The sequence below is a fragment of the Amblyomma mixtum genome, chromosome 2, assembly GCF_055824585.1.
Source record: "Amblyomma mixtum isolate Tamu chromosome 2, ASM5582458v1, whole genome shotgun sequence".
Classification (NCBI taxonomy): domain Eukaryota; kingdom Metazoa; phylum Arthropoda; class Arachnida; order Ixodida; family Ixodidae; genus Amblyomma; species Amblyomma mixtum.
This window is the reverse complement of record NC_143013.1, coordinates 86,697,645-86,713,032: the sequence shown is the minus strand read 5'-3', so window position 1 is coordinate 86,713,032 and position 15,388 is coordinate 86,697,645. Positions and strand designations below refer to the sequence as shown.

Here is a 15,388-nt window from a genome sequence, read left to right as displayed (position 1 = left end):
ATGTGATGTCAATGCATGTTAAAAGAACCCCACGTGGTTGAAATTAATTCAGAACCCTCTACAGCGTCCCTCATAGCCCATGTGCTACTTCGGGATGCTAAGTCCCACAGTTTACATTTTTTCTTTTTGTTTCTTTACCAAGCTGACAGTTGCTCGTAAGGACGAAAAGATTTTTTTGGCCTCATTTTCAAGCTCACTTCATTATTATTTACGTATGTCATCAATTTTCATTTTCTATTAACCGCCAAATTTTTCTCTCCTTTTGTTAGTGAGCACAGAGCTTTGCAGTCAGGAATAAATGGTGTTGTGGCCTATTGTCAAGAGTGTCCAATGGCTTTTCCTGCCTTGGCTCACATTGCATTCTTTTTGCAAAATAATGTGTGCTTGCTGCCTAAAAAAAAAAGTTGATGGGAAAAATAAGTGTCACATTTTTGTATTCACATGACACTGTGATTGATAGTCTGTGAAACTTCGCTTTTTTTGTGTGTGCTGCATGTAACTGTATGAAAAATGATAAATTTTTTATTTATTTTGAAGGAAGCTGCCTGCCACCGAGTTCGACCTCTATTTGCACTTTGAGCTTAGTAGTTTTGAAGAAGGAGCATTTATATTTTTATCTTTTGGTGTTGCAGCTGCCTCTTGTATGGTCTTGCAATGTGTCCTTTAAGAAAACTCTGACTGAAGATGTGCTCTTCCTAGTGTGACAGTCTTGTGACACTGCAATCACTGACGTGCAACTCCATGGCACAGTCCGTCAAGTGCCCTCCTGGAGGCGTGCCGGCGCCGGGACGCTCAGATGGTGGAGCTGCTCCTGCGTCACGGTGCACGAGACGAGGATGGCGCAGCGCTGGCAGCTCTGCTTCCGCATGGGGGCCGCCTTTTGTCACGTCTGCTGTCACTGCGGGCGTACCGTGACCCTGAGCACACTGTTAACCAGGTGGGCTCTTTGCTGTCGGCAAGTTGCAGGTCAGAAGAGCAGCATGTGAAACGATAAGCTCGAGGATGCTGGGTAGCTTTGCGAGGTTTTGCCTTTGTGCAGAGGATCTCAAACTGCGTTCCGTGGAATCCTTGAGTTGCTTGGATTGCTAATCGGGTTCCTTGGACAGCTTATTGAGTTCCCTGAGCACCTAAATCCATGGATGCCTCAACTCCGACTTCTCCTTTTACTCACCTTGTTCTGGGACTAATCATACTTTAATTGCTTTTAGTAGATTGTTTCACTATAAAGCCAGTCATTATCAATTGAATTTGGGCATTTGTTGAGGGATCTTATATCTTCCTGCTCTTTTTTGTGTATCTGTTAGCTAGGAGGAGACAGAGGCCAGTATGTGCAAGGCTCTTCAGCACCTGTTGAAACCTGTTGGGAGTTCTCCCGATACTAAAAAGACTCAGAATTTCTGCCTTAAGAGGCCAGGTAGAAGCGGCTTCTGAGTGTCTGGAGGGTAGTAGTGCAATTTCCTAACCACTGCATTCAGTGTGGGTAGCAACAACAAATTTTCTGCTTTTTTTAAAGCCTGTTTGGTGAAATGCATCTTGTAATGCGCTTATCGATAATTTTTCACCTTTGTGGCCAATTAATGACAGAAAGCAAGTGATCATAACAAGAGTGCCAGAAATAGACCTTAGTTTAGTAACATGCGCGCATGTTTTACCATACACACCTTTCATGCAAAAAGAAGCTTACATGACTTATTGCATTACTTGCAGAGGAAGAAGAGCCAGACAGAAAACATTACAGGCATAAAAATTTCTGTTGGAGCTTCTGTGCTGATTCTTGCTGAAGTGTGATAGCGTAGTAGCATCCTTTGCAAGGCTTTACAGACATGAAAGCTCAACTCACTTCAGTTCATTGATACCGCAGAGTGGTTCACAGTTCATCCTTTGTATTTAGGCATTGCAAGGGTATGCAGAAGGGATGCAAGCGGTGTCATATTGCAGCCATAGTTGCAGCCATAGTGCCGTCCACCGCTATGGACGAAGGTGGCGCTGGTGAACACTCTCGGGGTTCTCTTACACTGCTCATATACGTATACCCCCGAAAGCAGAAGATTGGACAGCTGTCACCGTAGCTCAGTTGGTAGAGCACCGGACGTGAAATTCGAAGATTGTGGGTTCGGACCTCATGGGCGGCATGTGGTTGTTTTTTCTTCTGCTTTCTCATCAGTTATATTTAAATAATTACCCTGTTAATGCACAAATTAAAAAAGAAAGCAACATCTCTCATGCTCCTTGGCTGGTGACTGGCTTCCGTCATGTATGTGGTTGGTTGGCGCTGGGTGGAATCAAAGATCTGTTTTTCCCTGCATTTCACCCCCGAAAAACCGAGCACTAAGCCAGAGGAAGCTTGCACCCCCTTGAGAACTTCCTTATTTTAAGGCGAAAGCCTTTAATGCCTCATACTGTCGTTAGCAGACGCAGCCGTGTCGGCAGATTTGTCCGCCTTTCGGCGTCACTGCTTAAAAAGAAACTGCGCCGAGGGTGGGAATCGAACGAGGGCCTTTGGCATTTGAAGTAGAGACGCTACCACTCCGCCACGAAGGCTCAAGGTTCGAGCATGAATAAAGGCGCATCTAGTGAATGCATGGGCTTCATCAATAAAAAGAAAGGAGTAAAGTCAAGAAAAGGAAAATAAAAATAAAAATAAGAAAACAAACAAAAATAAAAACAAAATAAAAATAAGATATGAAAATAAAAATAACAAAGCAATAATAAGAAAGGGAGCAAAAATAAAACATAAAAAGAAAACAGAATATCAAAGATAAGAAAGTAAACAAAAACAAACGGTGCGCCAGGAAACGCTTTTGCCTTGCAGAACTTTGAAAGAGGCAAAGTGCCCCCTGAATTTTTTTGAGACCAGTGGATGGCACACTAGTGCAAGCACCATTTTTGTTACATTTTATGCGGCATATGTCACCTAGTCAAAACACCAATTGGAATTGGCCAGAACACAACAGGAACCGATTGGAAGCAATTTGAAGTTATTCAAAATCCATTTGGTTCCAAATTACATTTCGGACAGCTCCAATTAGTCATTTTTTTTATTGGGAAACATCTCCCGTGGCTGTCATTTACCTGGGTATGCTTTGCATTCTGCTTGGCAGGCATCTCTGGAAGGCCTTGCCCTGGCCCCGAGCGTGCCAGTGATGATCAACTGGCATGGCCAGCAGTGCCTGGAGCAGCTGTCCGAACGCTGGCTGGCGGATGCCGCCATGGCACTGAACCTCAAGCTGAAGCTGCAGCCGCAGCTGACGGGTCCGGCGCTGGCCGCCATCACCCGCCTGGACGTGTCGGGGAATGCCCTGTCTGAGCTGCCGCCCTGTGTGTTCTCATCACTGCCGTCGCTGCGTCTCCTGGCTGCCGGACAGAACAAGCTGGCCACTCTGCCCGCAGTGGATTCGGCTCCACTTCTGGAGGAGCTGCAGCTTCAAGACAACCGGCTGGAGACAGTTCCGGGGCCGCTTTTCCAGCTGCCGTCCTTGCACACTCTTGACCTGTCCAATAATAAGTTACAGGTGTGGATTGGCTTATGTTAGAGAGGGCTTTAAGAGGAAAGAAAAATAAAAGTGAATTGACAGTTGTATTTGTTTTCGTTTCTCAGATTCACAGGGAGTGGTACCTCCCTTCAGTTAGATGACATTTCTCAGTGAGAATATATTTCGCAAAAATAAACAAATAAAAAATAAGTTAACATGATTATAGTCTATAGGAGAGTATCTCTGTTCAGTAATACTATGAGTATGTCTTTCGGGGGGGGGGGGGGGGGGGGGGGTACGTCTTTTCGGTGAGGGTATGTTTCTTCATCTAGATTAGACTAACATTGCAATGGGAAGCTTGAAGTGAAGTTTAGCTGTATTATGTCTGGCACTGTTTTCATACTTCTTTTGGGGGTCATGCTGTTACAGTGCTTTGCACTTTAACCACCTAACCTGTCGATATTCTGCTCCACAGCTCATCGTTACATGCTGTCATTTGGATTACTCTTCAGTGTTAGTTTGGTGATCTTGATGAAAAGCGAACTTTTGAGTTTCTCCGCTGTGAGTTAGGCTTCACTTACAGTAAGTTCTTTCAAAACATGCAGAATATGCAGAAACCTCTGCAAACAATGCAAGTGTACATGTAGAATTGGTCTTGCAGCTGACAAAATGTAACTGCATGCAACAATGGCAGTGCATTGAATTGGGGGTTCGCGTGCAGGTGCTACCTGAGGAGCTGTGGGGAGCTCCGAGGCTCCGAGATCTCAACCTGTCTATGAACATGCTCTCAAGGCTGCCTAGTGAGCCAGGAGGCAAGTCTGCACCGCAGGAGCCTGAGCCAGCCCCAGTTACGCCCCGTGCCCCGTCACCGACGTGGCCTCTTGAACATCACTGCCTCTGGAGGCACGCACTGGAGGCAGGTGCACTCTGTTCATGGCAGCTGGTGGCTCTTAGTGGCCTTACACGTTGTGGAGCATAAGCCTCCCGTTAACGGCATTTTCTTGTCTACAAAGCTAGCTGGTGGGGAAACACTCTCAAAGGCAAATTTATAGCATCGGGAAATGAACATGACATACAGAGAGTTCCGTTTTTTCTGGGGGATTTAAAAAAATTCTTGTGAGCAAACTACTGGCCTAATAGAGAGCAAACTTCGCTCACGGGCCAGCATATTATGGTCTACGTTATTTGAGACGTAATTAAAGGCCTGCATTTCCTGAAATTAAGAAAAAAACTGCTATCAACTGCGAGTAAAGCTGTCGCAGACGCGAGCCAAGCAGCTGGTTTGACAGGGCGCCATCTGCCAGAAGGCGAGGCAAACGGTGTCCCGGCTCAGTGGGTGTAGCACGCTGGCTTCGAAGATGCGGCTTGTCTGCTCGTCGAAATGAATGCGACAAAAAAGAGTCGTCGCTAATACTCGCCTTCGGCAGATGGCGCACCCTGTCAAACCAGCTGCTTGGCTCGCATTCTTAATTTCAGGAAATGCAGGCATTTAATTACGTCTCAAATAACGTAGACCATAATATGCTGCCCCGTGAGTGAAGTTTGCTCTCAATTAGGCCAGTAGTTTGCTCACAGGAATTTTTTAAAATCCCCCAGATAAAAACAAAATTCCCTCTACATTGCAATGTGCGTCAGCTATGTGCTACATAAGCTGTGTGCTATACCCAGTGAGACTGCTTGCCGGAGAGAATATTGTTACTTGGTTCTAGCAGCAGGCATGAAAGTGGACAAAGGCTTTGATGGCAAACTGTGACGGAAGGCTTGCTGACGCAATTGTCAAGACCCCAGTGTCAGCAAGCCTTCCGTCACGCTAACACAAAAAGAAATTGACTATATTAGCAGTTAAGTACGCTAGTGTAGGGTGCAAATGTGTGCTTTTGTTTGTTGTGTTTTTTGACAATCATCACTGATGCTGCTGTATCTGTTGATTGTGCTCCTTTTTCGCCTATTAATTGCGTGCGAGCAATAAAGCCTTTTAGTCGCAAGTCAGCGCTGTGTTTGTCCCTACCTTAGTCCTGTCTTTCGTGCGCTGTGCCTTCAGTCCAAACAGTGTTTGTGCATATCTGTTGTAATCGCAGTAAAGTTCCCATTTAAAACAAAAAACAAACTTGTCCCTGTATTCCAGGTGCAGGAGACGTATGCGCCTGAAGGCCCTGGTTCGGGCTGCCCCTTGAGCAGCCTCAACCTATCACACAATGCCTTTGAGCGGGTGCCTCCCATGCTGGCTTGCCGGGCGCCCCACCTGGCCCGACTCAATCTCAGCTACAACGGCCTCGCTTCACCCGGGGAGCTCAGGCTCTACCCCGTAAGCCTGCGCCACCTTGACCTGTCCTCGAACCGACTGGCAGCCTGGTGGGCACTAGCCTCAGCTGACAGCACATGTGCGGCCACTGGTAAGAGGACAGTGTGTTTCCTTTTGCTTTGTGGCTGGTGTGCATAGGGGAAGGGGGTTGGACACGGTATCGCAAGAGAGCACACATATAGTCCAGCCCACTTATAACAGCCGCAGATATAACGAACGCTCGCTTAGTACGAACGAGGGCGGGGCTACCGTCAAAGTATATATTGGGGCAATGGCACAGTGTCTCACATAGAACGAACTGTTGTGGCCTCAACACTCGGTTAGAGCGAACGCGAAGCTGTCGGGCCCCCGTAGTTGACCGAGCCGGCTGTGTTTGGCGCGGTTTCGCTCGACTGCGAATCCGCGGCAGGCGAATTTCGCGCACTTTGTGTTCCCCTGACACGACGCGAGCAAAGAGCGCACAAAGCGTCCCCCGGCGCTCCTTTCCGGGTAAAATAAAGTAAAAAAAAAAAGAAAAAGCGCGCGTGCGCGTAGTGACGAAAGAGAAAGTGGCGCCGCCCGCGTCGCTGTGATGCATCCACGTGATTTGTTGCTCCGTTGCCACCCCGCGCTGAGGGCATTGCGCCGTCGATTCTTTCTGTGCGATGGCACTGCGTTGACATCATTGCCGCATCCGTGCCTTTCCCAGATCGGGGAGTTGAAGGCTGCCTCAACGCGCGAGCCCAAGGGCTTGACTTGCGCCTGGTGCGATGGAGGACTGTACGCCGACCTCTTCAGGTGCTAAAACGAAAGCTGTCGACATCGCAACGAAGATGGCCATTGTTAATGAACTTGCTCAAAGTGCAAAAAACTGCGAACTGGTCAAGAAGTACGGACTGTCAAACTCGACCATTTCAACCATTGCCAAGGGAAAGGAAAAGATTCTTGGTGCTACCGTGAATGCCGACCCGACGACTAGAAAGCGCCTTCGGAAGGCGACCTACGCGGACGTTGAGGACGCACTGCTGAAGTGCGTCCTCATCGTCCTCACCGGGGGATCACCCACCGGAAGGCCGGTCTCACGAGGACTTGTGGCAACGCGTCGTTGACACGCAGCTGTCCGGACCTGACGTTGCCTGGGACGATTTCGTTTCTGCTGATGACGACGCCGACATTGTGGAGCCATGCACTGACGAAGCTATTGTGCTTGAAGTGAGAGCCCTTCCTGACTGCCCAGAGACCGACGAGGACGATGACGAGGATGCTGCTCTACCGCCGGTTGCTGTGAACGCTTCAACCGCGATCGGTTACATCGCGTCGCTTAAGGAACTCGTGTGCAGCAGAGGCCTTGACGATGAACTTATTACCGCGCTGGAAAAATTATAAACGGCAGTGATGCGATCAGCTTTGAAGAAGCAGACATGCATCACGGACTTTTTTCAAAAATAAAGTTAACTTTCGTCTCGCTTGCTCTTTTTGCCCGTATTATAGGTGGTCCACTTACTACGAACTTTGGATACAACGAACAAATGCCGCGTGACGATCAAGTTCGTTATAAGTGGGCTCAACTGTATTAGCACTCATTTTAGTTAACCTTTTAAGGGGGGACATGGCTCTTAGAGCATTTTTTTTTATTTACAGACCAAATGCAATGAAACTGCACATGGGTTAGTTCCATGTGTGTCATGCGTTTTCTGGCACTGTATGCCTGTTAACTCACTTGAAAACTTTAAAAACTAACTATTACGCCCATTTGTCCACACGGACAAAAAACTGAAAACTTCTTCCAGCGTTGCATTCCTCACACATTGTAGTATCTACCCACACATTGTGGGAATCTGGCTTTCCGCCGTCGCCTTTGCGCGGCTCTGCCGGCCTCCCGCGTTGTTTCTCCTCTTTCCCTTGCTCCCGCCTCAGGCGGTGGAGAGGCGGCTGGGTGACTAATCACTGTCATTTAGCCACAGCTCCGCCCCGGCTCCCCAAGGGCCTTTGCCATTGGCGCCTTTTGGCGGGAATTTGGGACCCGCTTTGGGCGGCCGCGCGCTGCGCGACCGTCCGAGCGGGGCCCAGAGAGAGAGATCCCTCCGAGACAGCGAAAGGTGCGTACGTTACTGTTTGTCCCTGCCGGCCTTTGCCGCTCGGACCAGTGCTTACTCGAGCTCGCCCGCACGTGTCCTCTGACCGGCAGCGGCTCGAGCCTGTCCAGCGGGGTCCAGCGACCTCAGACAGGCGTACCTTGCGTTGATTGCCCACTCTCTCTCGCAACCGGCCCAACGGTCGACACGAGAGAGAGATCACAGCACTGCCGCGGGGACATTCTCCTGCAGCGGCGTGCTAGCGGCGCATATTGCTCGAGTCGCCTCGTGCGCGCAGCGGAGCCTTGCTTCTCGCGCGCCCCCGGGACGGGGTGACGATTGAGTGTGTGTGTACTGCTGAAGGACGACGTGAATAAACGTCTCCTTTGTGAGATTGGAGGCCTATTTCTTTGCGGCGAATCGCTCTCCTCCCAGCGGAGGTTGAGTGCACCGCATCGGTGTCCCAGTGTGTGTGTGGTGACGGCTGATCGGGGCCCTTGGCTCGCGCGAAGCTCGAACCCGCGGTGGGTGGTGGCCTGTGTCCACTTAGAAACCCACAACATTAAAATTAAATTTCTGGTGGCCCATTTTGTTCCTATTGTTTGAGCAGATAATGGCATGATATATATTAATATCTCAGGAACTAATTTGCCTAGAAATAAACAAATTGCATATTTGAAATCAGCAGAAAAAACTGAATAGTCTGTGCAGTTTCATTACATTTGGTCTGTAAAGAAAAACAAATGCTCTAAGACCCATGTCCCCCCTTAAAAGGTGCACTGAAGAGGAATCTGAACTCGTATTTTTGCCACGGGAACTCGATCTGCATGTTCCGAGCATTCTTAGAAACCTAGACTTATTGCCCTGTGTGGCCGATTTCCCTAATTAAATCGAATTAACGTCCGACTCCTCCCTTTATTTTTTGAATTCTCCCCATACGGTGGGCGGAGTCAACCAACGCACGGAGTGCCTTTCAGCCAGCTCCGTGGAGGCTTTGCTTTCGCTTTATTTTGTTTTTTAGGTTTCCGTGAATAAATAGCTTCATTCGCAGATAATATAGCCGTAAAATAAGCCCGCAGAAATAAAAATATGCGCGGACTATTTGCTACTACGGATTACTACGTATTACTCCGCCGATGGCAGAGCGGCAAGCCGCCACGGGACTGCATGAAAGGCACTCCACCCGTTGGTCGACTCCGCCCACCGTACGGGGAGAATTAAAAAAAAAAAAGGCAGGAGCTGGACGTTAACTTGATTTATTTATGGAAATCGGCCACACAGGGCAATAAATCGAAGTTTCTAAGAATGCTCGGAACGTGTAGATTGAGTTCCCGTGGCAAAAGACGAGTTCAGATTCCTCTTCAGTTCAGAAAAACGAAAATTTCTATTGACAATTCACATATGCCATTTGAATTAACCGTGCAAAAAATGTAGCCACATTAATAACGGTCAAGCATCTTTTTTTCTCTGTTCCATTTTGGAACATTGCTATTTCCATGTAGAGAATGGTAATGTTGTCTGAAACAGCTGTTATGGTCTTTGCAGCACGAATTTCTTCTTTTTGCTATCGAAGACAACCTTATAGCTGCCTGCAATGTTTTCGCAAACTATGAGCAGTAAATCGTAGAGAGAACCACTATGTGTCATTAATTTTTTTCTGTCAGTATGTGAGCTGTATTGCATACAGCGCTTCAGAAGCCATGGTAAGCAGAAAGCATTTCTAGAGCATTGGCTTTTACAGCATAGCTATGATACGCACATCCCGCGATGATCCACACTTAGCTCTGTTCCATGATCACATGACCACCCTCTGCACGGGCCTCGAGTTGCCATCGTCGTCTTCAGGTGCTGTGCGCACTGTGGGGGTAAGGAGGGTGCGTGACGACACCTTGCATGCATCGCTCCACTTGCTTAGTGTAATCTTCGCCATCATCGAGTCGGAGATGTGGTCTCGAGATGCCCCAAACACTTCGAAATGCCTCTGAGACGCCTCACTTAGCTAGGAGGTGAGAGCCCGAATGCATGTGGCGGGCCCAACATACATGGCATGCACCTGAGACGCTTTCTGCGTATGCGCTACCCCCCAAAAAAATCCTGAAATATGCCCACAAATTTGATAAAACAAAAAGGGACAGCGTTTATGCCAATCGGCTTAACCCCTTCACCGTTTTGTTATATGAACGAATTTCTTAACAAAACTGCTTATTTTTCTCATTCCTGATTTCGATTATCATTGGAATAAAAAGCATGCATTCTATCTTTAAAAAATATTTGAAGTAAACACGAAGTCAAATTAGCTTAATGAGCCGCCGCGGTGGCCCAGTGGTTATGGTGCTCGGCTGCTGACCCGAAAGACACGGGTGCGATCCTGGCCGCGGCAGTTGAATTTCTTTGGAGGAGAAATTCTAGAGGCCCGTGTACTGTGCGATGTCAGTGCACGCTAAAGAACCCCAGGTGGTCGAAATTTCCTGGAGCCCTCCACTACGGCGTCTCTCATAGCCTTAGTAGCTTTGGGACGTTAAACCCCATAAACCATAAATTAGCATAATCAAATTTATTATTTCTCACAATAGAGAAAACAAACTTCCTGCTGGTAATAAGTGATAAATATATTCAAGCAAGTCATCAGGCAAGCGTATAGTGGTCTAACCGGGAACTGCCAGAAAAGGAAACCGAAGGGGTTTTGTAGGGATGTTACTGACATCGATCTTCATCCACTGACGTGCACTCGTGAAGTTCGCTTCTGAGCTGTCCTCTCTTGATCGGACGAACTGATCAGCACAACATGATCACTGTCGTCCTCGCTGTGTGAAACAATGCACACTTCGATGTCTGAATCACCATCGTCGGAAGAAGATGACGACGAAGAAAAGCGCCTTTTCCGAGAAGGCGGCTCAGCAAAACGCGCGTCGCCTCCGCCGGATGCCATTTTTAGAACCCAAGTTGCCATAAGGAAAAAACGTTTATGCGGTAGAAGAAAACGAAATTAACAGATCAGTGCTGCCATCTGTCGAGCAAAATGCCATCTAAGCCACACACGAGCGCTGTTCGTCCGAAATGCTGAAGGGAAGAACCTGTTCAGCGAGGACGAGCTACAGTCGTCCATAACAGTTTGGGGACGGCTTGGCAAAGACGAGCACAGCTCGTCCGAAACGGTTAAGGGGTTAATGCGGGAGACTTGAAGAGCAACCAACACTTGGCTCCGTTCTGTGGTCACATTACCACCCTGTGTGCCCTGTGCTGCATTCGTTGTCTTCAGATAAGGTGGGCGCTTGATGGGGTTGGAGAAAGAGCGAAGGCGGGAAAGGGGGGCGTGATCACAAGTTGCATGTACCCCTGCTGTAGCTGAGTTCTTGTATTGTGGAGCGTAGTGTAAATGTTTAGGAGCTTTTTTTTTTTTTTTTTCAAAGGAAGCTCAAATTATGTCTGCTGGATTTGGCACAGGGGGCAACTGCCTGCACCGGAGCCACTGGCGGCTGGAGAACCTGCGCACTCTCTTGCTGGCCAGCAATCAGCTGCCCGGGTTGCAGGGTCTGGTCGGCCAACAAGACAGCAGTGCTGACTCAAGGGTGAGCTGACACGCTGCATCTTCCAAAGCTTTTATAATATCATGTGGCCAGCTTCCTTCAGTGGGGACGACTGTGGGGTACTTTTTGATTCATCTGCCACGGTGGCTCTCTGGCTTTGGCTCTTTACTGCTGAGCTCAAGGTCGCTGGATTGAATTCCAGCTATTGCGGCTGCGTTTCAGGGGACACCTGCAGTGTCAGTGCTGCTTAATGAATTCTGGGTGGTCAGAATTAATCTGCAGCTTTGGGACGCCACTCCGCATATACTACTGTACTATGTTTTCAATTATTAGACCAAGACACCAGCACTGTAGAAACAAATGAAGTGGCCGTAGATTAAAGGAACGCTGAGAGCAACTCTACAACCGATTCTATGGAGAAAATGAATTGTCTGGCAAAAAATGATGCATTTATTGCTAGAAATTTGGATTTAAAGGAGTAGGGTCGCCATATCTTTGGTAGGCCCCGCCGCGGTGGCTCAGTGGCTACGGTGCTCAGCTGCTGACCCGAAAGACGCGGGTTCGATCCCGGCTGTGGAGGCCGAATATCGATGGAGGCAAAATTTTAGAGGGCCGTGTATTGTGCGATGTAAGTGCAGGTTAAAGAACCACAGGTGGTCAAAATTATTCCGGAGCCCTTCACTATGGCGTCCCTCATAGCCTGAGTCGCTTTGGGACGTTAAACCTCAATAAACCAATATTTTTTGTGGAATGTTTCTTTTTTCTTTAAAGTGGTGTGAGACATTGTTCTTCACAGGTGATCACATGAAATTTGATCTCTGCCACTTGATTCAGACTCGTGACTTCAGAACCGAAGAATACTCCGTGGTCACCAATTGGAAGTGAATGGTGGTGTAGCCTAACCTTAGGGATCCCAGTAAAAAAAGATACTGTCTTGACACAAAGCAGTCTGCTTGCAAAAATGGCTAGTGGTGACAACACCTGTATTTAACTTCTCACCTTTTCTACTTTGTAAAACTTCGTTTTCAGTGAAAGTAGCCTCTTTGTCTTTAGAATGCGCTAATTTTCAATATGGGACACCTTCAATTTGTACACACCGTCTTCCTTTAAACTGAAGCTTCTTTGAAATACAACACAGCACTGTAGCTACAACAATTAAAGGGATCCTGAGGACATATTGAAGTTGGCCTGTTTCGATAGAGTACAGCATTGTAATGGGAAAATGACTGCTCTCACCATAAAGAGAGCTTTTTTATAAGATAGACAAGAAAAAACAAAACAAAGTGCAGGTGTTGCCATCATCGCCCGATTTCACAGGTAAACAGCTCACTGCGACTGTGAATTTTTGGCGCAGATCCCATAGGCTATGCTATAGCACGATTCTCTTCAAAATGGCGGCAACAAGTCCTCTTCAGTGTGGACGTCACAAGTTTGAAATAAGTGGCGGGAAAATTTTTTAAATAAATTTTCTCAGCCATAAATGGGCTTTTGCTGGCAGACAACTGTTAACATGCTGAGAAAGAGCCAGCGAACGAATTTTTACTGAGAGCAGTAGTCTGGCGTAGTTGTCCTCAGTTGTCCCTTTAAGGGGCGGGGGGGGGGGGGGGTCTTAAAACTAACTTCTTTATTTATGGCTAGAATCTCATGAAATATTGCACACAGGTGTGTTTTTCTCTTCTGACTCCAAGTATGTAATCATAATTGAGCTGGTGGTCTTAAATCGTACAAAGTCTAGAATGTAATTAGGTAATTTCTTACACAACTTTAATAAACTTTCTCATTGCATTTTGTTGTGTTTAATTGCATAAACTGATTGCCAGAGAGTTCCCATACGTGGTGACATTGTTCGTTTTTCTCTAAAGGCATTTCATCCTGATATACTAAGTCAAGAGTAAAAGGTCACAGTATTTGACACTGCAACTCATTAAGCTAATTGTAGATTGCTATTTATATGTGGCCTCAACAAAAAAAAGTAAGAATGTCATCGGGGATGAGAATTCGCTGGCTATTAATTCAAGTAATTAAAAGCAGCAAAATGCAGTGAGAAAGATCATTAAAGTTGCGTTAGAAATTACCTAATTACACTCTAGAATTTCAGATAACTTTTGATCTAAGACAACCAGCTCAATTATGGTTACATATTTGGAATCGGAAGAGAAAAACGCATCTGTGTGCAAAATTTCATGAGACTCTAGCCATAAACAAAAAAGTTAGTTTTAAGACCCTCGTCCCCCCTCAACAGTGTCATCTTCTCGGGTGCTAGCCGCTGAAAGGTCCGACATTCCTAACAGAATTTTCCCTATTCTTACAGGAAGAAGACCTCTACATTGTGCGAGTAAGCATGCCTTTAGCTTGCTTATCTGTATTCAGAAGCAGTTTTGGTGGCACTTAATTTGTAGGCCACGGGCATATACTGGGACTGTCTTGAGAATGAGCGGGCAACTGAGCCATTGCCACCCAATCTGGCTTGCAGGAGGTACCACTGTTTCCAAACCTGTCCATGCTGGACGTGAGCAACAACCGACTGAGCGACGTGCCTGCGTCCCTCGCGGAGCTCGGCTCCTTGTCGGTGCTCAACCTGAGCGGAAATCCAGGCATCATGGAGCTGCCTCCGCAGCTGGGCCTTTTATCCAAGCTGTGGAACCTGAACCTGCGTGGCTGCAACTTGCACGAGCCGCTTGCCTCCATGGTGCGCTCCAACCGCTACCGCACCACTGACCTGGTGGGCTATCTCAAGTCCATCCTCCAGGAGTGAGTGCTGCTTCTCTCTCTCTTGTACCAAGGGCGAGGGTACGGCGTTCCCACTTGCAGGCTGGTTATTGTCAGTGGTTACCTTAGTGTTCAATGTGGTTAAGGGGGGACATGGGTCTCAGAGCATTTTTTTTATTTACGAACTAAATGCAATGAAACTGCACAGACTTATTCAGCTTTTCTGCTGATTTCAAATATGCAATCTGTTTATTTCTAGGCCAATTAGTTCCTGAGATATTAATATATATCATGCCATTGTCTGCTCAAAGAATAGAAAAAAAAATGGGCCACCAGAAATTTATTTTTAATATGTGGGTAGATACTACAATGTGTGAGGAATGCAACGCTGGAAGCAGTTTTCAGTTTTTTGTCCGTGTGGACAAATGGGCTTAATATGTAGTTAGTTTCATGTGTGTCATGTGTTTTCTGGCACTGTATGTCTGGTTAACTCACTTGAAAACTAACTATTAAGCCCATTTGTCCACACGGACAAAAAACTGAAAACTGCTTCCAGCGTTGCATTCCTCACACATTGTAGTATCTACCCACATGTTAAAATTAAATTTCTGGTGGCCCATTTTTTTTCTATTGCTTGAGCAGACAATGGCATGATATATATTAATATCTCGGGAACTAACTGGCCTAGAAATAAACAAATTGCACATTTGAAATCAGCAGAAAAAACTGAATAAGTCTATGCAGTTTTATTGCATTTGGTGTGTAAATAAAAAAAAAATGCTCTCAGACCCATGTCCCCTCTTAATAGTTTAGATGATATCACTGAAAATTTTTACACCCAGTGTTGGTCCAGCTACTCCAGTTGTGCTATTTTGAAACATTTGCGTTTGTCAGCACCTTTCTGCTCTAGAAGTCGCAAATTGATCAAAAATGCACCTTAGATCTGTGCCAAAGGAAACAGATGCGCATGAAAAAAAATACTTTTTAAAGCAGTCCATGTTTTCAGTTGGCGACCTACCAAAAACTTTTTCATAGCCGGCACACCTGAGTGCCATTGGCCGGTGGCAAAAATATAACATTCAGTAAACTCAACTATATGCACGCGACCAACGGAGCTTTATGCCAGTGTCTGTGGCTGTGGATGCAACTGGTTTACATTTACCAAACTTCTTTTCCGAGCTCCTCGTAGAAGCACTCGCCATGAGCGTGCATTGCTAATTTGCTCTCAGCTTATGCGAGGTAAAATAGAAGCTTTTCTATGCTCTAAACTGCTGTAAATGCTCTTGCCTTGGAGTTCCATTATCAGCGTGCTCTTCCAGAAGA

At 46.8% G+C, this 15,388-nt stretch overlaps 1 protein-coding gene across 4 annotated transcripts in view; it reads left to right on the top strand.

The window, feature by feature from the left end:
- Lrrk (Leucine-rich repeat kinase) overlaps nt 1-15,388 on the top strand; it is a 72,408-nt gene that overhangs the window by 11,586 nt on the left and 45,434 nt on the right. For 2 of the 4 annotated variants that reach the window (XM_089572137.1, XM_089572138.1), the window contains exons 8-14: nt 751-937; nt 3,102-3,512; nt 4,195-4,389; nt 5,599-5,866; nt 11,274-11,398; nt 13,668-13,691; nt 13,830-14,107. In XM_089572137.1, the coding sequence (XP_089428263.1) occupies nt 751-937; nt 3,102-3,512; nt 4,195-4,389; nt 5,599-5,866; nt 11,274-11,398; nt 13,668-13,691; nt 13,830-14,107 (1,488 nt within the window). The remainder of the gene's footprint in view (nt 1-750; nt 938-3,101; nt 3,513-4,194; nt 4,390-5,598; nt 5,867-11,273; nt 11,399-13,667; nt 13,692-13,829; nt 14,108-15,388) is intronic. The other 2 variants (XM_089572140.1, XM_089572139.1) reach the window with 1 other exon arrangement.